The 22,710-nt window shown below is 61.2% G+C and overlaps 2 protein-coding genes across 4 annotated transcripts; one reads left to right on the top strand and one right to left on the bottom strand.

Annotated features, from left to right (window-relative positions):
* The first annotated feature begins 356 nt into the window (after nt 1–356).
* OBSL1 (obscurin like cytoskeletal adaptor 1) lies at nt 357–15,823 on the top strand. Its single transcript, XM_051623203.1, has 26 exons — nt 357–1,392; nt 2,171–2,440; nt 2,636–2,896; nt 3,235–3,540; nt 3,651–3,929; nt 4,152–4,427; nt 4,565–4,837; nt 7,341–7,613; nt 7,733–7,735; nt 8,351–8,623; nt 8,969–9,244; nt 9,474–9,749; nt 9,839–10,114; nt 10,385–10,666; nt 11,457–11,732; nt 11,848–12,123; nt 12,207–12,473; nt 12,630–12,899; nt 12,981–13,247; nt 13,549–13,815; nt 14,172–14,284; nt 14,450–14,603; nt 14,694–14,855; nt 15,076–15,180; nt 15,310–15,618; nt 15,816–15,823. The coding sequence occupies exons 1-26, from the start codon at nt 357–359 to the stop codon at nt 15,821–15,823; spliced, it is 6,834 nt and encodes a 2,277-aa protein (XP_051479163.1).
* Nucleotides 15,824–16,073: 250 nt separating this feature from the next.
* Nucleotides 16,074–21,289, bottom strand: TMEM198 (transmembrane protein 198). 3 transcript variants are annotated; one of them, XM_051623866.1, is made up of 5 exons: nt 21,234–21,289; nt 19,015–19,265; nt 18,332–18,907; nt 17,895–18,103; nt 16,074–17,463 (listed from the first exon to the last, which is right to left on the bottom strand). In XM_051623866.1, exons 2-5 carry the CDS (start codon nt 19,202–19,204, stop codon nt 17,317–17,319), a joined length of 1,122 nt encoding a protein of 373 aa, XP_051479826.1. In that variant the 5' UTR covers nt 19,205–19,265; nt 21,234–21,289; the 3' UTR covers nt 16,074–17,316. The 3 variants fall into 3 exon arrangements, with proteins under 3 accessions (XP_051479826.1, XP_051479824.1, XP_051479825.1); XM_051623864.1 differs by lacking the exon at nt 21,234–21,289 and having other exon boundaries at nt 19,015–20,478; XM_051623865.1 differs by lacking the exon at nt 21,234–21,289 and having other exon boundaries at nt 17,913–18,103; nt 19,015–20,478.
* Nucleotides 21,290–22,710: the final 1,421 nt, after the last annotated feature.

Here is a 22,710-nt window from a genome sequence, read left to right as displayed (position 1 = left end):
GTCCCCTGTGACCCTGGGGCAGGCAGTCTGGGCTATGGGTGCACTGGCCTCTTGGAGTGCAAAGAGCCCCTTTTGTCACCTCTTCTGTTGCTTTTGGCCTGGGAAATGGGTGATTCAGGCTGATAGAAGAGTGTATCCAGTGGGCTGGGTGTGCTCAGAGCAAGGGTGATGCTCCTGCAGTATGGGTATGCTGCTGGGGGCTTCACTCTGGGCAGGGGTCTCCCCTGGTGCTACTCCATGGTGGTCCCTTTTCCAAAGCCTGACCCCATGCCCCCACTTGTCTGTGCATCTCTCCAGGCTGATGATCCCCACTGCTGTCCTGACCAGTTGCCTGCCGTGATCCTGGAAAGATTGCAATGGAGGGGTTTAGGGGAGCCCCCAGGTTCCTGGCCTATCCACAGGCCTTCACAGTGCGAAGTGGTGCTGATGCCGTCCTGAGCTGCCAGATTACAGGTGACCCCCAGCCAAGCATCCTCTGGGAGAAAGACAAGATCCCGATTGAGCCTATGGGCCGCTTCCACATGGAGGCCAAGGGGGACCTGTACAGCCTGCTGGTGTCCCATGCCACCCCCCAGGACAGTGGGCTCTATGTCTGCAAGGCCAAGAACAGTGTTGGTGAGACCTATGCTGCTGCCACACTCAAGGTGGAGGCAGGGGAGCCCCAGGAAGAGGAATGCTCAGGTGGCAAGGAGCCCGCCTTCCTCATTGCCCCCTCATCCACACGAGTGTGCCGGGGGGAGGATGTGATGTTCACCTGCAGGGTGTCTGGGCAGCCCTGCCCAGTGCTGGACTGGGAGAAGGATGGGCGCAAGCTGTCTGACCTCTTTGAGAGCAGCCACTTCTTGGTGGGGCAGGAGCCAGAGGACTGGCACTTCCTGAAGCTGTTTGGTGCCCGGCCCCCGGATGCGGGGGTCTATGTGTGCCGGGCACGCAGTGGCTCCCGGCAGGCCCTGGCTGCTGCCATGCTCCTGGTTGAACCCCGGGCACCACTGGATGGGCTCCCCAATGGCTCTCCTGCTGATGGCCCCGAGCTGCTGGCAGAGCAGAAGCGGCGGCGGCAGCATGTGACAGGACAGCACATGGGACCCGAGACCCGTGTGCCCAATGGCACAGTGCTGGCCGGGGCACTGGGGGCCAAGGCGTTCACTGTGAGCGTGGGGAAGCACGCCAAGTTTCGCTGCTATGTCACTGGCAAGCCCAAGCCAGAGATTGTCTGGCAGAAGGATGGCAAATCCCTTGTCCCCAGCCGCAGGCACCTCATCTATGAGGACCGTGAGGGTTACTTCATCCTCAAGGTGCTGTACTGCAAACCCCAGGACCAGGGGCTGTATGTCTGCACTGCGTCCAACACTGCTGGCCAGACCCTCAGTGCAGTTCAGCTCCAGGTGAAAGGTAGGAGTGTGGCCAAACACTGCTGGAGATGGCCAGATGCTGGGAGTTGTGGGGGGGTGTCCAGGGATTTTCATCTGGCAGCGATGTGTCTATGTGTGAGCCCAGCATCCCTAGGCAACCACATGTCTGTGCAGATGGGGTCATCCCAGGCTCCTCAGGAGAGAGTTGTGGCCTGGATACAGGGGATGCTGGGCTCCCCAGGTAACCTGACTCCCCCCGTGCCCCTCTCTCCTTGCCAGCAGAGAGCTGGTGTTTCTGGAGGGCTGCAGACGTCCATCCATGAGTAGGGAAGGGGGACAGTGGCTTGGTGACAAATTCCCTTGAAACTGCCAAGTGGTTTTGGCAGGCAGCCCTGCACGGCATGGCTCCAAGCATCTGCACTAGAGGCAGCCCTGTCCCCTAGCGCCACCCTGCCAAATAGGGACAGCCTGCCTCTGGGGTGACCTGGCACCTGGTGCACCCCCCACCTACAAGCCACTGCTCTCCTCCCCTGACATGCCTGCTTTGACATGCTGGAATACATGCTCCTGAGTCCCCCAGAGCTCCCTGCTGAGATGCTGGGGGCTTTACTGGCTGTCTCCAGCCCATGCCTTTGTTCCCCCCACTCTGGGGGATGTGCTTCCCTGGGCAGTGGCTGTCCCATACAAGATGAAGAAGAGAGGGTCAGAGAAGATCCAAGGGCTCAGTACCATTTGCAAGTTGGAAGAGCCCAGAGAAAAAGGCTGTGGGTGGGTGCCCTGCCCTGCGTACCCTCAGTGCCCATCTCTCCTGGTGGCAGAGCACCGGCTGCGCTTCCAGGTGCAGTTGGCAGATGTGGAGGTGGCAGAGCGGGAGGATGCTGTGCTAGAGTGCCAGGTGCCACTGGAGACCATTCCCACTGCCTGGTACCTGGAAGACAGGGAGCTGCAGCCCAGCCACAAGTACATGATGGAGGAGCGAGGTGTGCTGCGGCGCCTGACTATCCGTGACGCCCGCACTGATGATGACGGCATCTACCTCTGCCAGATGAAAGACAAGGGACGCAGTATCGCTGAGGTGTCCGTCCGAGGTGGGGCACAGGTCTCTCTAGTGGTATGGCTTTGCCTTCCTATCCCCCTTCTTGCTAGGTTCCCTACTGCTCCCCACACCTGCTTTCCCATGGGCATTGGCCGTGCTGCTGCTCCTGCTCAACCTCACTCCCACCCTGGGGAGCCAACCCTGCTCCCCGCATCCCTCCCCATCTCTCATGCATCTCTTCCTGTAGGGGTGATCACGAAGCGGCTGCCACGGAAGCTGGATGTGATGGAGGGGGAGAACGCAGTTTTCTGTGTGGAGACGCGGGATGTGGTGGAGGGGATCTGCTGGAGCCGGGATGGGCAGCAGCTGCAGGAGTCACCCTGCACCGTGCTGAAGAGCTTTGGCAGGACGCACCTCCTGGTGTTGGTGCATGTCACCCGCCAGGATGCAGGCATCATCTGCTTCACTACTGGGGAATCGCAAACGTCCTCACAGCTCCGGGTCAAGTGTAAGCGCCAGGCTTGGACGGGCCCTATGTCCTCCATCCTGCCTATTCATGAGGGGTGACACGGGGGAGAGATGGGATTGGCACCCACAACACTGTGACATGATGCTGCATTGGTTTTATTGGGCAAGGAGGCATTTAGCAGGGCTTCAAGGCCCCATCCTTGCTGGCACTCACAAACCATTGTAACCAGCACCGTGATACACAGGAGAAAGACCATCCTCTCCATCAGACGGGATTCCCAGGGAGACAGGATCTGTAGCCCCACTCAGCCCTTCTGCTCCCCCTAGTGGGAGCCTTTCTGCTACCCCCGAACAGACAACACTGTCTGGGACTTGCAGGTGTGAAGCACGACCCCCCGAGCACACCAGTGGCAGCTGAGATGAGTGTGGCAGAGAGCAACGCGGCCCTGCTGCGATGGTGCCCCGCGCCCGACGCCCACCTCCGCCCCCCCAGCTGCTACCTGCTGGAGCGGCGGGAGGTGGGGGGGGGCGAGTGGGTGCAGTGCCTCGCCACCGACCTGCCCAGCTGTGTGCGGGTGCTGGGCGATGGCGTGCCCCGCGAGGCCGACTACTGCTTCCGTGTCTGCGCCGCCAACGAGCATGGCAGGAGCACTCCCATCGAGTTCCCTGGCTCCGTGCATCTCGGTGAGGGTGCCAAGATGGGGACCCCTGCCGGGACCTGGCTCTCCCCAGGATGCTGTGCTGCAGCATGCTGCTGGCTGGTGCCGCCTGGGCTGAGTCCAGCTGTGCTCCAGCCCCAGCAGCTTGCCTGGAGAAGGGTCTGCAGGATGTGTGGGTGCGGGAAGGTGAGGATGCACAGTTCTCCCTGGAGTTGTCAGCCATGGTGCAGGGCACTTGGTTCCTCAATGGTGCTAGGCTGGGCGAGGAGGAGGAGGCAGGTGGCCAGTGCAGTGTGCGGCGCTGTGGGACAGAGCACTCACTGCTGATCCGGAGAGCACGGCTGGCAGACAGTGGGGCCCAGGTCACCTTCACATCTGGTGGCGTGCGGGACTCAGCTACACTGCACGTTCAAGGTGAGTGAGGTGCTTGCCCTGGCATTCTGCCAGAAGAGCAGCAGGAGTTCTCATGGTGTTGGATGCTTCTCATAGAATCATAGATTGGTTTGGGTTGTAAAAGACCTTAAAAATCATCTAGTTCCAACTCCCTTGCACATGGGAAGGGACACCTCCCACTAGACCAGGTTGTTCAAAGCTCCATCCAATCTGGCCTTCTCACCCTACTGCAATGTGTCTCAGTTCCCCAGGTCCACATCACCCTAGTGCCTGAGGCTGAGCAGCTCCGGGAGGTGCCAGTGGGGCTGCCTGTGCTACTGGAGTGCCAGGTGTCCCCCCCGGATGCCCCTGTCTGCTGGCTGAAGGATGGCGAGGCTGTGCCGCTGGATGATGTCATTGCAGTGCAGGTGGAGGGCTGTGTGCGCAGGCTGCTCCTCCGCTCAGCGGCTCCCTCAGACACCGGCACCTACACCTGTGACACTGGGGATGATGCTGTGAGCTTTGTGGTGACCGTGACTGGTGAGTTGGGGACTGTGTGCAGGGTCCTGGAGCCTGCTTCCTGGCAGTGCTTCTGACACTCTTCTTACCCACATGATGGGGCTGAAAGCTGCCATCAGTCAAGTGCCCATGCTGAGCCCCATGTTATCCTTCGGCAGAGGCACCAGTGAGGATCATCGACTCCAATGAGGAGGCCCCCCACGCCTACATGGCTGGGCAGCGTGTGGAGCTGTGGTGCCAGCTGTCTCGCCCAGCAGCCACAGTGCGCTGGTACAAGGATGGGGAGGAGGTGGAGACAAGTGAGAGCCTGGTGCTGGAGCAGGAGGGGCCGCGGTGCCGGCTGGTGCTGCCCTGTGCCCGGCCGCAGGATGCAGGGGAGTTTGTCTGTGATGCTGGTGGGGACTCTGTCTTCTACACCATCACTGTGGCAGGTGGGTGTGATGCAGGTGGGCTGGCAGGGTCACAGGGGGTTTTCTTTGGTGGTGCAGGGGGCTGGACCATGTGTCACTGTTGCTGTTGCTTGCTGCTCTGGGGTTGTGAATGCTTGTCAGAGGTGGTCTTGCCAGGTCTTCACCAGTGGGTCAGTTGGGCAGTGGTCTATGCAGCAGCTCTGGTGTGTAAAATCACCCAGACTGACTGAAAAAGTGGACAGCTCTCTCTGCTGGTTTGAAATGCTGAGGTGCCCAAGGGCTGTCACCCAGCACCCTCACACTGAGGTGTTTGCTGGACTTCTCCCATGGCCGGTAAACAAGCCCTCCTCTGAGTTCCTAAAAATAGTGGGTACAAGCACCCGGCACCTGGTGTGGGGTGACTCCTGGATGAACATTGCTCTGACAGATGGTGTTAATTGCTGACCTGAAAATTAGTGGTTGCCTGGGTACCAATGGTTGGGTTGTGTTTGCTGGGTGCTAGCAGGGGATGGCATCCTGCGGTGTCTGCCCCGGCCATGGAGTGGCTGCTGGCCTCCCTGGCTGGCAGAGGATAATGAAAGGTGAAAGCAAGTGAAAGACTTCCCCTTGCTGGCCCCAAAACCCCCAATCTTGCAACCACAGGAAGGCAGCCACAAGCAGAGCTAAAGCCCAGTTAAAAGGCTCTGTGACCACAGTGGTAAAACCTCCCCACAGTGTTAATATGTGGCAAAGGGCCAAAGCTGATGGCAGAAAATGGAGGAGTGAAGGTGAGATGAGTGACGAGAGATGCTGGAAAAGTCAGTGAAGTGGTGACTGCTGGAACAGTGAAGAAAGAAGGGTTTTAGTGTAATAAAGGCAAAATCACCAGCAGGAAGGCCAGGCTGCATGCGCTCTGGACAAAGACAGGAGGCATTGTTCACCTCACAGGGGTGCAGGGCATGGAGAGCTCAGCTTCCCTAGGGTGGGAGGGGGAAACACCATCTGCTGAAGCTCAGCCTTTCAGCTGAGCAGCGTTGCATAACTTAGATGGAAGGGTCTTAGAGAGGGTGGCTCAGTCCAATCAGGATTTAGCCACCAGGGTCACTGGTGAGACTCAGTGTGGGTGCCAGTAGGTGCAGGTCGGCACCCTTCTGGCATGGGTGCTGAGCTGGCTGCTGCAGTCAGTGCTGCCATGGCAGGCTTGGGTTTCCCCGAGGCATCCCAGCTATCCCCCAGGGCTGCTGCATGGAACCCGCCTGCCTCAGGCCCAGCCACCCCCACACACCTCTGGCTTTTCTGGCAGCTGCCGAGTGCTGGGGTTCCCTTGGAGCTGGTGGTAGGGCTGGGGCCAGAGCAGCAGTGCCTGCCGAGGGCTGGCACATAGCCCCCTCCTTGCTTCAGTGCTGTTCAATGTCTCCAGGTGCATTTCAGCAACATGATTGCTTTTAGCAGGCCCAGGGAGACAGGCAGCTGCCAAGCATTTGATCATGGAACAAGGCAGATGCAGGCTCAGCATGGTGCAGGCTGAACACTGCAAACTGGTGCTGTGCTGCTCTGGCATGCTGTGGGGCTCAGTGCACTGCTGAGCCTGGGCATGGGGCTGGAAATTGCCTGGGAAGTTTGCAGTCCGGATGCCCAGCATGGGGCAGCTGCAGACCGTGAGAAGGACAGGTTACTGCTGGGCCACCAGAGTGCTCTGGTGCTGGCTGTGCTCCATGCCCACCAGGAGCCATGGACGGGCTGTGCATCATGGCACAGTTTGGGCCAGCTGCAGCCATTGTAACATGCATGGCCAGGAGGGTGGTGGTGGCTGCTGCAGGCAGAGGCCACATCCTGACCTTCCCCCAGGAGACAGGAGGACTAGTCACTTCATGCTTGTACTGAGGTCTCCTCTGTCATTAGGTCTGGCTCAAGTCAGTGGGGAGATGTGAGCAGTGGCACACATGTCGTGTGTTACTCATTAATGCTGGCGTTCAGTGAGTGCTGTGATCTGGCATGGTGTCCTGGGCCCCAGTGAGCCAGAGGGATGGGGATGCTGGCCACAAGCAAGCCACATGCCTGGGCCACGGTGTGAGCAAACAGGCTCAGCAAGGGCTGAGCTGAGACAGAAGCACCAGGCAGGACCCGATGTCCTCTGAAACACAGAGACAGGGGAAGGGGTGGGCAGCCCACCAGGGCAGCCACAGAGGATGTTGCTGGCACTACAGATGGCAGTTAGCAGTGCTGGGGCTCTCTAACGAGGCACTTTCCTACATGCATCCCACCTTTGCATCCCTCAGTTCCATCCCAGGGCAGAGCAGGGTGGGCACTGAGGGAGCTGGGGAACAGTAGCGACTCACAGCTGGGCTGGAAGCCGGGTGCTCCTCCCAGATGTGATGGTTGAGGAGCAAACAGAGTCCCAGGCAGGGCAGCCCAGTTGCTTGTGTTATGCAAGAGCCTTAAACCCAACAAACTGGCTGTCATTGCTCCACAAAGGTCTGTGACTGACACCATCACCTGCTCTAGTCTTTACATCCCTGCTGAGCCCTGTGTCTCTCCCCAGCAGAGGCACCAGTGAGGATCATCGACTCCAATGAGGAGGCCCCCCACGCCTACATGGCTGGGCAGCGTGTGGAGCTGTGGTGTCAGCTGTCCTGCCCTGCAGCTTCTGTGCACTGGTACAAGGATGGGGAGGAGGTGGAGACAAGTGAGAGCCTGGTGCTGGAGCAGGAGGGGCCGCGGTGCCGGCTGGTGCTGCCCTGTGCCCGGCCGCAGGATGCAGGGGAGTTTGTCTGTGATGCTGGTGGGGACTCTGTCTTCTACACCATCACTGTGGAAGGTGGGTGTGATGCAGAGTTATGGCCCTCTCCCCTCCTCTCCCTCTGCCACAGCTCCCTGCTCATGCTGCCATCCCACTGGCAGCTGCAGCATCTCAGCTGCCCCTCAGCTTCTAGTGAGCGGGTCCATGCCCGTGCTGGATTGGGATGTGAGCAGGAGCAGATTGGCTGCTCTGTCTCCTCCCAGAACCCTGTGCTGTGCTGCCCTTCCACACCCCAGGGCACAGCCATGCTGCCTATCCATGGGTTATGCCACTTCACACCCTAGCCCTGGTTCTCCCTCAGTTTTCAGCTGCCAGCTCTGCAGAGCTGGAACAACCCAGCTGCTGGTCCTGGGGCAGGTAGGATGGAGACCAACTGACACAGGGCCCTGGTCCTCTCAGCCCCACAGGTCTACATTGCCCCAGTGCATGAGGCACAGCAGCTCCAGGAGGTGCTGGCAGGGCTACCTGTGCTGCTGGAGTGCCAGGTGTCCCCTCCAGATGCTCTGGTCCAATGGCTGAAAGATGGCGAGGCTGTGGTCCCGACAGAGGCACTGGCCATCCTCTCAGCAGGATGCTTGCGGTCTCTGCACATCTCTGCAGCTGTACCAGCCGACTCAGGAATCTACACCTGTGATGCTGGGGATGATGCTGCCAGCTTTAGGGTGACCGTGAGCGGTGAGCTACCCTGGGGGTGCCCATCCTCCTGTGGGACCACCCATCACCACTTCTGAACTCTGCCGTGTATCCTTCGGCAGAGGCACCAGTGAGGATCATCGACTCCAATGAGGAGGCCCCCCATGCCTACACGGCCGGGCAGCGTGTGGAGCTGTGGTGCCAGCTGTCCTGCCCTGCAGCCCCTGTGCACTGGTACAAGGATGGGGAGGAGGTGGAGGCGAGTGAGAGCCTGGTGCTGGAGCAGGAGGGGCCGCGGTGCCGGCTGGTGCTGCCCTGTGCCCGGCCGCAGGATGCAGGGGAGTTTGTCTGTGATGCCGGGGACACATCTGTCTCCTACCACGTCTTGGTGTCAGGTTGGTGGCACAGCAGGGATGTCCTGCTGGGAAGGGCAGCACTGCCTCAGTTCTGTGCCATGTGGTGCCCAGTGCTGTGCCCTGCCCTCAGTATCACTGAGGAGAAGGTGCAGTAGCATCACCCAGGGGTTGGTTAGTGGGTGGTCCCTCCAGCCATGCTGGGCTTGCACTGTGTGCCCCCTGCCCCTGTCCTCCAGCAGCTCCCGCCCCTTTGCACTGGAGCGAGAGGCTGTAGCATCCACAGTCCTTTGGGGATAGGGATGCAGGTGACAGAAAGTAGGGACTGCCAGAGCCAGGAGCTATGCAAAGAGCAGGTCTTATACACTTTCTCCACCTCCCTGGCAGAGCCACCAGTGAAGATCCTGCACCCTCTTCAGCGCTCGCTGGAGGTGCTGGTGCAGGCGCCGGGGCGCGTGGAGCTGCAGTGTGAGCTTTCCGTGCCAGATGCTCCTGTGCGTTGGTTCAAAGATGGACTGGAAGTGGATGAGTCAGACAACCTGCTGCTGCTGGTGGAGGGGGCCTGGCGCTGCCTCCTCATCCCCAGGAGCAGTGCAGAGGACATGGGCGAGTACATCTGTGAGAGCAAGGATGAGGCCGTCTCCTTTGATGTCAAGGTGTCAGGTCAGCGGGAACTTGGCAGCAGGGACGAGCTGATGGGGCCCTGGCTATAGGGTCTTTCCCAGTCTGGGGGAGGGGGACCAGATCCTCTGTAGTGATGGAGCTGGTGCATGCGCGCCCCTGGGTGCTGGGCCACCCAGCCTGGTTGCTCACATAGGGCTGGCAGCAGAGGTGTCCCCAGGACTGTGTTGTTCCCCCTCTGCTTTACATCACAACCATGCCATCATTGCAGAGCCACCAGTGAGGATCCTGCAGCCCCTCAGACCTCCCCCCGTGGTAACAGTATTCCTGGGGGAGACAGTGACGTTGGGCTGTGAGCTGTCCCGTGCAGATGCGTCTGTGCACTGGACCAAGGAGGGCATCAGACTGGAGGCTGGGGGCAGCCTGGTCCTGGAGGAGGAGGGTGTTCACCGCCGCCTGCTCATCCCCGTGGCCCAAGCTGAGCACTCTGGAAAATACGTCTGTGATGCCACTGATGACACAGTGACCTTCACCGTGAAAGTGTTGGGTGAGCAAGAGGCTGAGGGAGAGCCTGGTGTGGGATGCTGGGTGCACAGACCCCAGAGACTACAGCTCTGTTGGTGTTGGGTGCTGCAGACCCGATGGTCAGGATCCTGGAGAAGGATGTCCTGCCAACACGCCGACACTGCCGGGCCATGGAGGACCTGGTGCTGGAGGTGCATCTCTCACACGCCCATGGGGAAGTGAAGTGGTACAAGGACGGGGAGAAGCTGCAGGACACAGGGCGTGTGCAGCTAGAGGAGGATGGGGCACGCCGCTTGCTCGTTGTCCTGGGTGCCACAGGCAGGGACGCAGGGGAGTACCTCTGCGACACCGGCGATGACAGCATTGTCTTCTTTGTCACTGTGGAAGGTAAGCAGGAGGTCCTGGGTGGGACAGACAATGGGGCAAGGACTGAGGTGGGTCCCTAGCTGCTGCCAGGCTGCTGTGGGGCTGGGCTGGGTGGCAGTGAGCATGGAGAGGCTGGTGGGGCTGGACACAGGGAGTGGGCTGCATCCACTCAAGGGCTCTGTGGAAACCCTTGCACTGCCCAGCTGCAGCCAGAGTATGCCTGGACAGGATATGGCCATTGCAGCACCTGGCACAGGCTGCTGCTCCCATGGTGACAACCTGTCTCTCCAGTCCCAGAACCACCGGTGACCATTCTGGGTAGCACTGGTGCTGTGGAGCATCGCTGCCTGGTGGCTGGGGAGGACCTAGTGCTTGCCTGTGAGCTCTCCCGACCCGATGCCATCGTGCGCTGGCTCTGGGATGGCCAGGAGGTGCAGCCGGGTGAGCGGGTGCAGGTCGAGGCCCACGGGGTGCTGAGGCAGCTCACCATCCATGGGGTACAGCCCAGCGACTCAGGGTGCTACATCTGTGATGCTGCCAGTGACCGCGCAGTGACAAGTGTGGAGGTGTCAGGTGAGCTGGCAGGAGTTTGGTACTGGGGAACTCCAGCATGGTGGGATTGTGCTGCAGCCCTGGATGAGGGGAGGCAATACTTCTGTAACCTTGTTGATGGCAGAGGCCATGGGACAGCATTGTGGCAGGGGAGGGCGAGAGCCCTGTCTGCAACCTCTCAGGAGCAATCGGCCAGGAAGTGGCATGTCAGGGTTATGATAAGACCCGTCTCTCCTGCCTCCCCGAGCCAGGGGCTGGTTAAATTTAGCCTTGGACAGCTCCCAGGCGCCGCTCCTCCTGCTTTGGCTGCCAAGGGCTCAGTTCTGCCTGGACCTTTAGCAGCTGGAGATGGAGGGCTGGACAGGGTGGAAGAAAGCCTGGTGCAGGCAGGTGGCTCTGCTCCTCAGCAAGGCACTTGGGATGGAGGGGGACAACACTGAAATTGATGGCCCCAACCCATGAGCTGAGTTGCTTGTGCAGGAGGGATGCAGGAGAGACAGGCTCTGCTTCCCTCCCTGCCTAGGGCCCCTTCCCTGAGGGGACCCTGAGCTGCCAGACCCCACCAGCCAGCATTCCTAAGTAACCAGCATCCCTGTCTAGTCCCACCATGACCTCCACTAGCCCCACAGCAACCCCCAGCCACTCAAAGTGTCCTGCAGTTGGATGCACTGTGACCCCCATCAGCTCCACAGTCTTCCTGTCCTACAGTGGGCTCCCTGCAGGCATCACCGCTCACAGCCCTCCTGTCCCTGCACTGCATCTGCAGCGCAGGGACACCTCAGAGCCCTGCCTTGTCCCCTGTGCCTCCCAGCCCAGCCTGTGCACATTGTCAACAAGGAAGAGGCCCAGAGCCCATTGGAGGTGCTGGAGGGGGACAGTGTGACGCTGGTGGCCCGCCTGTCCCCAGAAACAGCAGTGGGACAGTGGCAGAAAGAAGGACAGATGCTGTGCTCAGGTGGGCGGCTGCTGGTGTGCAGTGAGGGCCCAGCATGCAGCCTCACCATCAAGCATGTGGAGCTGAGCGACAGTGGCATCTTCCTCTGTGATGCTGGTGATGATGAAGTGCATTTCACGCTGATTGTGAAAGGTGAGCCTGGAGGTGTCCCTCACCCATGCCAGGAGGGCAGGAGCAGTTCCCTGCCTTGCACCAGGATGCTTTGTGCCCAGGATGCACAGTTAAGCCCAGTGCTCCCCTGGCACAGAGGCACCCGTGCTGTTTGTGAACAAGCAGGAGGAGCTGGAGAAGCTGCTGGTACTGGAGGGTGGCAGTGCTGTGCTCTCCGCCGTCACCTCCACGGAGCGAGCTGATGTCACCTGGCTGGGCCCACAGCAGGTGGCGGTGGCCAGCGACCGCTGTGAGCTGCGACGGGATGGCCGTGTGCACAGCCTTGTCCTCCACAATGTGGCCAAGGAGGACGCTGGTGTCTACACCTGCTTCTCCTCCCATGACCGGATGTCATTCGACATGAGTGTCCGAGGTGGGAAACAAGGGTGGCAGGAAATGCCTGGGGACACCTCCACGGTGGTGGCAGGTGCCAACGTAGGGGTTTTGGCCATGCAGAGCTGCAGGTGAAGTTCCTACGTGGACTGTCAGACGTGTGTGCACGGCAGGGAGAGCGGGTGGTGCTGTGGTGTGAGCTCTGCAAGGCGCGGGGTGACGTGGTGTGGCGGAAGGACGGGCAGGTGCTGGCACCTGGCCCCCATAGGCAGATGATAGTGGAGGGGCGAGAGCGCTCACTGGTGCTGAGCCGCGTGGGGCCCAAGGATGCTGGCGAGTACTGCTGCGAGTCCAACGACGACCGGACGCTGGCAATGCTGACGGTGCAAGGTGAGCTGTGCCCATGGCTTGGCTGAGCCCCCTGGGGCCCCTGTGCCACAGGGTGGTGGCAAAGCTGGGCATGGTAGTGGCAGGGGGTTGCAGGGATGCTCAGTGGCTGTACAGGGTGGGGGTCCCTGGTGCCATGCCCTGACAACCTGGCTGTAGTCCCCAGGGTGGTGGAGATCATCATGGAGCTGCAGAGCCTGATGGTGCTGGAGGGGGAGGATGCCACCTTCAAGTGTCTGGTGTCCCCTGAGGATGTGGCTGTGACCTGGCAGCTGAATGGCCAGCCTGTGGTCCCCAGTGAGCGGCTGCTGGTGAAGAAGAGTGGGATGTGCCACAGTCTCACTCTCCGGCAATGCCAGCCAGGTGATGCAGCCACCGTGACAGCCAACGCCGAGGGGCTGGTGAGCATGGCCCGGCTGACCGTGCAAGGTGAGGGGGAAGGAGCTGCTGAGGCACAGCCTAGGACACAGCTCTGGAGCCAGCCACTGACCCAGCACACGGGCCATGCAGAGGCGCAGGTGCTGTTTGTGCGGAAGCTGCAGGACATGGTGGCAGAGGAGCAGGGGGATGTGTGCCTGGAGGTGGAGGTGAGCCACGAGGCTGCTGAGGTGCAATGGCTGAAGCAGGGTGTCCTCCTCCAGCCGGGCAGCAAGTACCAGCTGCAGGAGTCAGGGTGCCGGCGCACCCTCACCATCCACTGCCTTGGCCCCACTGACCGCGGCACCTACCGCTGCGAGAGCCTGCACGACCGCACGCAGGCCAGGCTCTGCGTGGAGCGTGAGTATCTGGATGGGAACGGTTGGTGGATGGGGCTGAGGAGAGGGATGGGGACAGGGAGAGCTCCAGTCTGCTCTGCTGCAAAGGTGCTGTAGGCTGGAAGAGGGAGCATGGGCAGAGCTGGTACTTGGCTGGAAGGGGTGGTTAAACAGGGAGTTGAGTGTGGGCATCAGGGATGGGCAGGGATGGGTGCCTGGTTAAAAGGGCTGGATTGAGGTGATCAGTTCAGCAAGCACACACTAGGGACATGGGAGGTCTGGGGTGGAGCAGGTGCCTGCCTGTGGACATGGGTCCCTTGCAGCCCGAAAGGTGTCGATCCAGACACCACTGGCAGACATGGAGACCTTCGAGAAGGAGACAGTCACCTTCCACCTGGAGCTGTCTCACCCTGATGTGCCTGGGGTCTGGACACGGGATGGGATCCGAGTGAAGCCCAGCAGCACGTGCCGGATCAGTGCCACAGGCTGCGGGCACAGCCTGACACTGGAGAGGCTGGCACTGGAGGACTCAGGCACCATCACCTTCACGGCTGACACCCTGCGCTGCAGCGCCCGCCTGCTTGTGCGGGGTATGGTCACTGCAGCAGGCACTGGGGGGTTGTGGGGCACCAGCACTGCATGTCCTGCAGCTGTTCAGTCCTGGGGGAGATGCCAGGGCAGAGCTGAGCCACCCCAAGCATACTCTAGCAGATGTACCCCTGTCCCCAGGGAGGACATGTGAGCTCAAGAGTGGGGCCTCTTGGTCATGGTCTAGGTCCAGAGCCCGCTGGGATACCAGTGATACGTGATTGCCCATGGTGGTGCCCTGAGAAGTACCACCCTCGTCCTATGCTGAGATGTCCTGGGCAGCACACCCTGTCTCCACAGCCCCAAGACTATCTCTGTCCTCTACCAAACCTTTCCATCCTGTGTCCCCTCTCCTCAGAGCCTCCAGTCACTATGGTGAAGGTCCCACGGGATCTGGGGGTACCAGAGACAGGGGTTGCCAGCTTTGAGTGTGAGCTGTCTCGCCCCGGCGTGGAGGTGAAGTGGTTCAAGGTGAGGGCTTGCCTTGACTCCCTCCAGCAGTGTCCAGCCACATCCTTGTCCCTGCTTTGCCCCCTGGCCACTGCCCTCTTTGCTGGGGCTGTGGGCAGGAGAGGGGGGTGTGAAGCAGAAGGGTGCTGCCTGCTTGCACCCCTGATTGTGTGCTCCTCGTGACAGGATGGGCAGGAGCTGCGGCCAGGGCCCAACTGCCGCATCTACTCAGCGGGTCGACGCAGAGTTCTGCAGCTGAGCCACTGTGAGCTGGCCGATGCTGGCACCTACACCTGTGACACAGGCGACTGCCAGGCCTCCGCCACGTTGCATGTCCAGGGTATGGCCTGGGGACATGTGCACCCCCAAAGCCTATGCTGCCCACACCCCTTGCCCTTGGCCTCCCTGGCACCTTGAACCTCACCCACAGAGCGCCAGGTCTGCATCGTGCAGGACCTGCAGGACACCCAGGTGCGGGAGGGTGACAACGCTGTCTTCACCTGTGAGGCCTCGCATGGGGACATAAAGGGCGAGTGGTTCCGGGATGGAGAGAAAATCAAGGTCTCCAGCATGGTGAAGATACGGCAAGAAGGTGGGGGTGCAGGTGGCCCCACACCCAGTTTGGGGTTGGGAGGGGGCAAATTCAAGAAAGGGGATTTTGTGTGGACAAAGGTGGTATCCATGCCTCCCACCTGAAGTGGGGGGATGTGATGCGGTGGGGGCAGATGTCAGGAGCTGCTCTTTGGGAAGGGGGCCTCCTGCCTACTGTGGGTATCACCACTATCCCCTTGAGCCAGCCTCTCCCTCTCCAGGGACCCGGCATTTCCTGCTGCTCTGCAGTGTGCGCCCTGAGGATGCAGGACTCATTCGCTTTGTGGCCGGGATGGTAGTCTCAGAGGCCAGCCTGCGGGTGGAAGGTACTAGTGTGGGACATGAGGGCTGGCCAGGCTCCAGCACCAGGGCTGGGGCACACCAGAGTTGGCTCATGGGGTCCCCACGGGAGCCTGTTTGCCCCACAAGGCAAATGGCTCCCCCCTGCCCACCAGCACTGCCCATCCGTATCGTGAAGCCGCTGCGAGACAAGACAGTGCTGGCACGGCACAAGGCAACACTGGAGTGCACCGTGTCCCACGCCCGGGGCCGGGTGCGCTGGCTTCGTGGGGACACAGAGATCTTTGCTGGTGACAAGTACGAGATCTGCAACCTGGACTGCTACCGCACGCTTATCATCCACCGCGTGGGCCCTGAGGATGAGGACTCATACACCTGCGATGCCTTCGATGACCGCTCCACCGCCCGGCTCCTTGTGGAGGGTGAGGGGGCACTCACTGGGGGGGGACCACTAGGGGCTGGCAGTGCCACTACACCTCACAGCAGAAGGACACTGGGGGGGCCTGTCCCCATACCTCACTGCTTGCAAACACTAGGGTGGGGGGAGCAGCCTGGATATGGGACCAGGGATCTGTGCCCCCCTTTGCTGGAACACCCCTTTTGGGTGGCCCACCAGCTCCAGGGCTTCTGCAGCTCTCTCTGACTCCCATTGTGTCCACAGGGAGCTAGGAGCCAGGAAGCAGTTCTCAGGGGTCACTCACAGATGGATGGCCACCGCTGTGGGGAGATGAGGTCATGCTTCCTCCAGGATGCACAGACACACAGACAACCATCCCCAGCCTGCTCTGGCCTCAGGGCTCTGCATTCAACAGCATTATTTTTTTTTTTCTGACATGGCTTCTTCCACCCCAGCAAGCTAGGGTCCTGTCAGGAGAAGGAGCAACCCCTCACCCCTGCCCCCCGGCCCCGCACGCCAGGCTCTGAAAGGCTCTTTACTGTGTGGCCGTGGCCTCAGCAGCATTTGGCACATTTACAAAAGAGACTGAAAAGTGGGACGGCGGCGCGGCACTGTGGGGAGATGGGGTCGCCTGACAGAAACATGCAGTTCCCAGGACAGTGTGGCTGGCTGGGCTGGGCTGGGGGGGGGCACTCCCAAAGCAGGGGGTCACCCCAGTCCAGTTTTGCTGCCATTCTGCTTGCCTGGCTATGGGGAAGTCCTGGCTCACTCCATAATAAATTAATACAAATCTCAGCAAGAGAAATATATACAGGGCAGGAGCTTCTGCCTGCAGTGGTGCCCTGGGCAGGGGCTCCTGCCCTGCCTGGCCGTGTCTGGAGGCTTGGCCCAACCTCAAGGTCCCCCCTGGCCACTATAAAATCCAGTCGCCAGCAAAACAGCGACGGCCTCTGATGCCATGGGGGTCCCCATGTCCCTGAGGCAGCCCAGCCTCTGCCCAAAGGGTGGATCCAGTGTCCTGTCTCTCACCAAAACACTTTGAGGGTGTGCACACACATCACCCCAGGGCAGCGTCCTCACTGGAACCACCCGGCCTCTGCCCCAGGACCACCCCAGTCCAGCTTGGGAGAAGGGGAGTAGGCAAGCCGCTCAGGGGGGCAGGGACAGTGTCTAGGGCAGAGGAAACTTCTGAGGAGGCAGGTTTTGGGAAGTGCTTCCTGGAAATTGGTCTCAGGGCCAGGGTGGGATAGGGTGCACATGCTTGGGGGAGTCCCTGGGGGGGAGCAAGAGCTGTGGGGCCTGCTCTTAGAGGAAGGGATGTGGGGCACAGGCACTTGGGGAGTTGCTGGGGGAGTGCGATGGGGTGGGGGGCAGGTGTGAGGAGCTGATCTTGGGGAAGAGGGGCTCAGACATGGGGATGGAGATGTTGGGATGCGGGATGAGTGTGCCCAGGCTATGGGGAAACACGTAGCAGGGGCGGCTCAGGGACCCCCTTCCCCAGCAGAGCCGCTCGTACCATACGTCCATGGTTGCTGGTGTCCTCAGTCCTTGGGCTAAGTCCCTGCTGGATGGCTCCCACAGCACCTCTGGGCCCAGCAGGCAGCTGAGGCTCACCCAGTCAAGTCCACACGTGCTCAGGAAGGGTCTCCATCCACAGCCCTGAGGCACGTGTGGCTGCCCGGGGCCGAGAGCACAGCCCCACCTCTCCCAGGGGTCTGTCGGAGTAGGCTGGGGTGCTGGTGTCACTTGAGGTCACTGGGTTTGCTTACACCCGCACAGCAGGGCCGGAGCCTGTGGTGAGGGGCACGGTGGAGCTGCAGTCATAGTCCAGGTCCACCATGGCATGGGAACTGGTGATGAGGCTGTTCAGGGATGGCCCCGTCTGCCGCTCTCGGAAACTCTGGATGTAGCTCTGCTTGAGAGAGGAGGGAGAGAAAGTGAGGAGGGCTCTGCTCCTGGCACACTCCATCCCATCCTAAACTCTGCAGCAGCTCCCCAGAACTTGCCCTGTGCAATCCCATCTGCACCCAGCACTCAGGCCCTCTGGGGGCTGGTGTAGCAGGGTGCATAGCCAGATCCCTTCCCTGGGCGGACGCTTTGCAACTTGCCCATTGCCTGTTTTCACCATGGCCACAGCGCTTTGGGCCAGTGGCTGACATTTGCTTGCAAAAGCTGAAGCACTCCTAGGTGAGCATGTCCCAGCTCAGTCCCTGGGGAGCTGCCCAGCCCCTGGGACAAACTGACTTTGTCCCTCAAAGAGCTCAGATGCGTCTCTGTCCTCTCCACGCCCCAGCCCACCCGCATGGAGAAGGAAGTGCCATAGAGGTTGGGGGAGATCTCTACCCTGGGCACAGGACTCACAGGGGAGAGCACGTCCCCATCAAAGCGGCGCACGGGGTTGGGTTTGCGGCGGTAGGCAGGCTCAGGTGGGTGGGCTTTGTGCTGGTGGGGTGGTGGGTGGTGGGGTCTCCGCTTCTTCTTCTTCTCCTTTCGGTCCTCCCGCTGCTTGATGCGCATCAGCTGCACGCGGCGCTGCTGCCGGCTGATGATCACTGCAAGGCAGAGAGGCCTGTGAGTTCCAGGATGCACTCCAAAACCCTCCCTGCACCCAAAATGGCCCCAGCTTTGTGCATCCAGGCCCTCCCTTGAGTGCTGTGCCCCTGCAGGTTCCCAAATCCCTTTATCTGTGCATGCAAACTAGGTGTTGAGAACTCCCACCCCAGCCTCCCAGCTCCTGCATCCATCCCATCCCACATTCATCTCCTCCAGCCCACACACACCTTCTGTGTGGGAGTATCCCTCAGCCGTGACCTTCCACTGGACCAGGACACCCAGTGTGGTGAGGAGTGGCCAGACGCCCAGGATGACCCAGCTGTACCAGCATACTGGACGAGCAGGGGCCACCTTGATGCGCTCGTAGATGTACTGCACCAGGAGGAAAAGCTCAATGAAGTAGTCAACGGTGACGGTCATGATGGCACTGCCGAAGACGGCGGTGGACAGCGTGGTGAAGAAGCGCTGCCACTGCAGGGTGAGGACAGCAAAGAGCATCCCTACACCCAGGAGCAGTGCGATGGGGATCCACACAGTCGGTGGGTGGTAGAATTGCTCCATCACCACCAGCGTGGCCACCGCCAGCAGCAGCCCCAGGAGTAGCCCCACCATGAAGAGACCGACACTGCGCACCAGCATGGTGACCAGCCCACACAAGACCCCGATGCCCAGCCCGATGCCCACTGAGGCCTCCACACTCAGCTGTGTGTCCAGCACCCGCTCCTTGTAGCACAGCATGAAGATGATGATGGAGCCAAACATCAGCCCTGTCAGGAACATGACAGCCTTGAAGCAGCGGTAGCCTGCGGAGAGACCATTGCAGTCAGGGGGTGGATGGCCAGCAACCCCTTGGCTCCCCCTTGCCCTTCTTCCCACTTGCCCCACCAGCCACTGGGCTTGCTTGGCTCACCAAAGAAGCAGTAGATGATGCCGAAGAGGCAGCACATGGCGCACACCACCGAAGGCACCACCTGGTAGCGACGCTCTATTTCCTGCTGGCAGCTGTGCCCCCACTCCTGGTCTGGCTCATGTGGCAGCAGCTTGAACCGCAGTGTCTGCACAGTTGCAGTCATGGCTCTGGGGACTCTTGGGAGAGGCATCAAAATCTCCGCTCCTGCCCCATGGCTCGCCAGCAAAACTGTGCCCCAGCACCCACCCCAGCTGGTGAGAGAGAGAGAGAGAGAGAGAGAAGGGGAATGGAGGCACCGCCAGCACATGCCCAATAGTGATGCCCACCATTTGGCACCCAGCCACCAGAAAACCTACTCTGGACCCTTGCTACCACGGTGGGAAGGAAGGGAATGAAGGAACAGCCTCATCTGCCCTGGTCTGTGGGAGCACAGACTGTCACCCAAAGAGTGGCTGCAGGGATGTGCCAACCCTGGAGAACCCGTCTGCACCCCTGGGGAGCTTCACCGCCAGGATGCGGTGCTTTATAATTTGTCTGTGGCTTCAATTTCCTGTCCCTGGCTCTCTGGTGCCCTTTTCCTGCTCGATTAAAGGGAGACTTCCACTACCTGGTATTTTCTGCCTGCGAAGTAATTATGCTTGGTAATTAAGTCACCCCTCAGTCTTCTATTTTTATAGGCTAAACAGATTGAGCTCTTAAAGCTTGTACTCCGAGGCATTTTCTCCAATCCTCTAATCATATTTCTGGCTGTTTTTCACCCCCACTCCAACTCCCAGTGTCCTTGTTAAAACAAAGCAGGCCCTGCACTGCATCCAGCATTCCCAGGCCAACCCATGGGGCCAGAGTGGGACCGGCTCTGGCTGGTGCTGCCCCTTTCTCAAGAGCTCACCCATGACACTGTGGCTGTGCTGGGACACTGAGCAGGTAGACACCAGGCCCCCCACAGTGCCTATGCAGATGGAGGGGTCATAATCCCCCACAAAGACTGATCCAGCTCCAGCTTAAACCTAATTACAGGAGCTGTCTGCTCACTGGCACCTGGAGCCAGTTCCAGGATCCCTGTGCTCCCTTGGCACTTTTCCAGGCTCAGTTGGTTTAGGATGAGTTTATTGTCACTCATTGTCCCTGTGCCAGCGCCGGTCTTCCCAAGTGCCAAGTTGAAGCAGCCAGCTCAGGACGGCTCACAAAACTACAGCATGGTGAAGGGGCAGGGAAGAGGGGAGAGGCTGCAGTCATGTCTATTACCCAGCACTGGGCTGGGCTCCACCGGCACCTGTTTCCCCACTATCGGCCTCCTCCTTCCCTCCCGCTGGGGAAGGAAACACCAGCCCGGGTAAAACCCCCCGGGGAAGCCCGAGCACGGTTCCTAATCCCGGGAAAGCAGGCGTGCAGGGAGGTGGTAGCCCGGAGCTGGGCCTCTGCCCGCCCTGTCTGAGCCCCCAGAGGGATGGATGCTAAGCAGGATTGGACTTTAACCCGAGTCTGGGAGCAAGGCGCCGGCCCTGGCTGCCCCGGCCGGGCCGGGCGACGCCGTGCGGGGTGCGAGCAGGGCCCTGCCCAGGGCGCGGGGGATGTGGCACTGCCGGGCCGGCGGGGCAGAGGGAAGGCAGCGAGGTGCTGCTCCGTGCCCCGCAACCCGCGCCAGGCCGGAGCAGCGGGGAAGGGCCGCCTGGGCCACCTCGCCTCCCCGGCAGGGTGGCAGGCAGCGCTGCCGGCAGCTCCCGGCGCCCATTGGCGCGGGCACTGTTGCTAGGGGAGCCCAGCGCCTGCTCATTGGCGCCGGGACTTGCCCACCTGCTGCCGCCCTCCCCGCCGCGGCCTGCCCCGAGCCCCCCGCTCTCCCTCCCCTGCGGTCCCAAGGCGGCGGAGCCCCAGGGGCAGCGCTCGGGGCCGAGCCCCGCCGCGCCCCGCAGCTCCCCCCGCCCCGCAGCTGGCCCCGCCGGGCTGGGGGCCCCGGGCTGGCGGGGCGGGCGCGGCGTCGCTAAGCGACGGCCGCAAGGGCCGCCGGGGCGCGACGCTGCTCCGCCCCTCTCTTTGTTCGGGGCGGGGGTCCCGGGGGCGCCCCGCCAGGCCCCGCACGCCCGTCCCGGGCACCCGCGGGTGTGAGGCCAGGAGCCCCGGGCCGGGGCCCTTCCGCTGCGGGGCCCGGCGCGCCCCCCGCCCTCCCGGGCCCCCACGTGCTGCCCCTCCCCCTCCCGCCCCGCCCCTCCCGCTCCCACCTGCGCTCCCGGCCCCGCAGCGGCGGCGGCCCCGCGGCGCGCGGCGCTCCCGGCCCCCGCGCATGCTGGCGGCGCGGTGCTGAGCGGACAGCTCCGCCTGACGTCACCGCGCCGGCCGGCGGGGGCGGGGCCAGGCGGGGGGGCGGGGCTTCTCCCCGGAGGGGGCGGGGCGTGCGGTGGGGCCGCGCTCCGGGACGCGGGTTGCGGGGCGCGCCCGTTGCGGTTTTGCGCAAGCACGTGCGTCGGGGCGTGCGTCGAGGCCCGCAGCAGGCCCCGGAGTGCTGAGCTGGGCAGGGCGCGGTGCGCAGCGCGGCACGGCGGTGCGGGGTGCAGGTGTGGGGGGCAGGAGGGGCGTGCAGGGGTGTGAAAAGGGCAGGAGCGCCTCGCGTTGGGTGTGCGCAGCTTGGTGCTGATGGTGCACACCTGGTGGAGCGTGCAAAAGGGACTTTGCAAGGGGCTGGTGTCGGGGCCACAGGGACTGCGGTGCCTGCATTCGGAGGGGGCAGATGCCTGCTCAGGGGGCACCTAGTGAGGCTGGCCAGAAGACCCCCTGCCAGATGCTGGCAGACGCAGCATGGCGAGTAGGTGGGAGGCTATGGAACTCAACGGAGGCAGGGAGGACTGTGGGGAGGTGGAGACCCTGTGAAAATGCTGGCAGGGAGCAGTCACTTGGCAGCAGCAGCCGTTCCCCTGGCAGCCTCATCCTAGCCCCACGCCAATGCCGGGGAGACAAAGACAGGAGCTGCAGCTGGTGGGGGGCTGGGAAGGGGCGGGTGGAGGAACAGCGCTGCTGCCTGCTGGCTGCTTCCACCCCGGGATCTCCTGGGGCCAAGCATGGGGCCCTGGACTCCAGCACTGCCTTGGCAAGCCACAGAGAAGTGTTTGCTCTTCCCACAGCTTCATCTCCATTTGGTTCTCCTGAGCTCAAGAGTCTTATTTCTGAAAACTTCAGATTTTTTTTCACATCTGCAATTCTATCTAAATACAAGTTCAGATCAGCAGGGTCATTTCAGAATTAAATCTCCTGTAAAATCTCTGGGTTTGTCTAAGGTGACTGATGCTCAATATTCCAATACTCTAAAGGAAATTAAATTAATCTGTTTCTACCATTTTTCTCTGTGTACATAAAGCAGGCAACTTTGCTTGTCTAAGATCACACCTGCTTTTTGGTTTATCATCCATGGAAAATCTCCACTCACTTCTTACTTCTGCATCTTTTCCCTTCTGGCATCTCCTCATCCCACCGTGTTCCCCCTGTTCCTAGTTTTCATTTGTTCTTCATTAAACTGCCATCCATGTGACTGCCTTTGCCTGTTGCTTCTCTTGGCCTATTCAGGAGAAAAACGTCTATGAAGACAAGCCGAGCTTGGATGGTCCCTTGTCTCTGGAGGGTGGGATGCTGCCAGCTGCTTCCTGATGAAAACAGGCTGCTTTGTTCCAGAAAATGAAAGAGACCCTGGAGCAGAGTGGGCTTCCG

This window comes from Apus apus, chromosome 6 (genome assembly GCF_020740795.1).
Source record: "Apus apus isolate bApuApu2 chromosome 6, bApuApu2.pri.cur, whole genome shotgun sequence".
Classification (NCBI taxonomy): Eukaryota; Metazoa; Chordata; class Aves; order Apodiformes; family Apodidae; genus Apus; species Apus apus.
The sequence above is the reverse complement of the archived record's forward strand: the minus strand, read 5'-3'. Positions and strand labels throughout refer to the sequence as shown.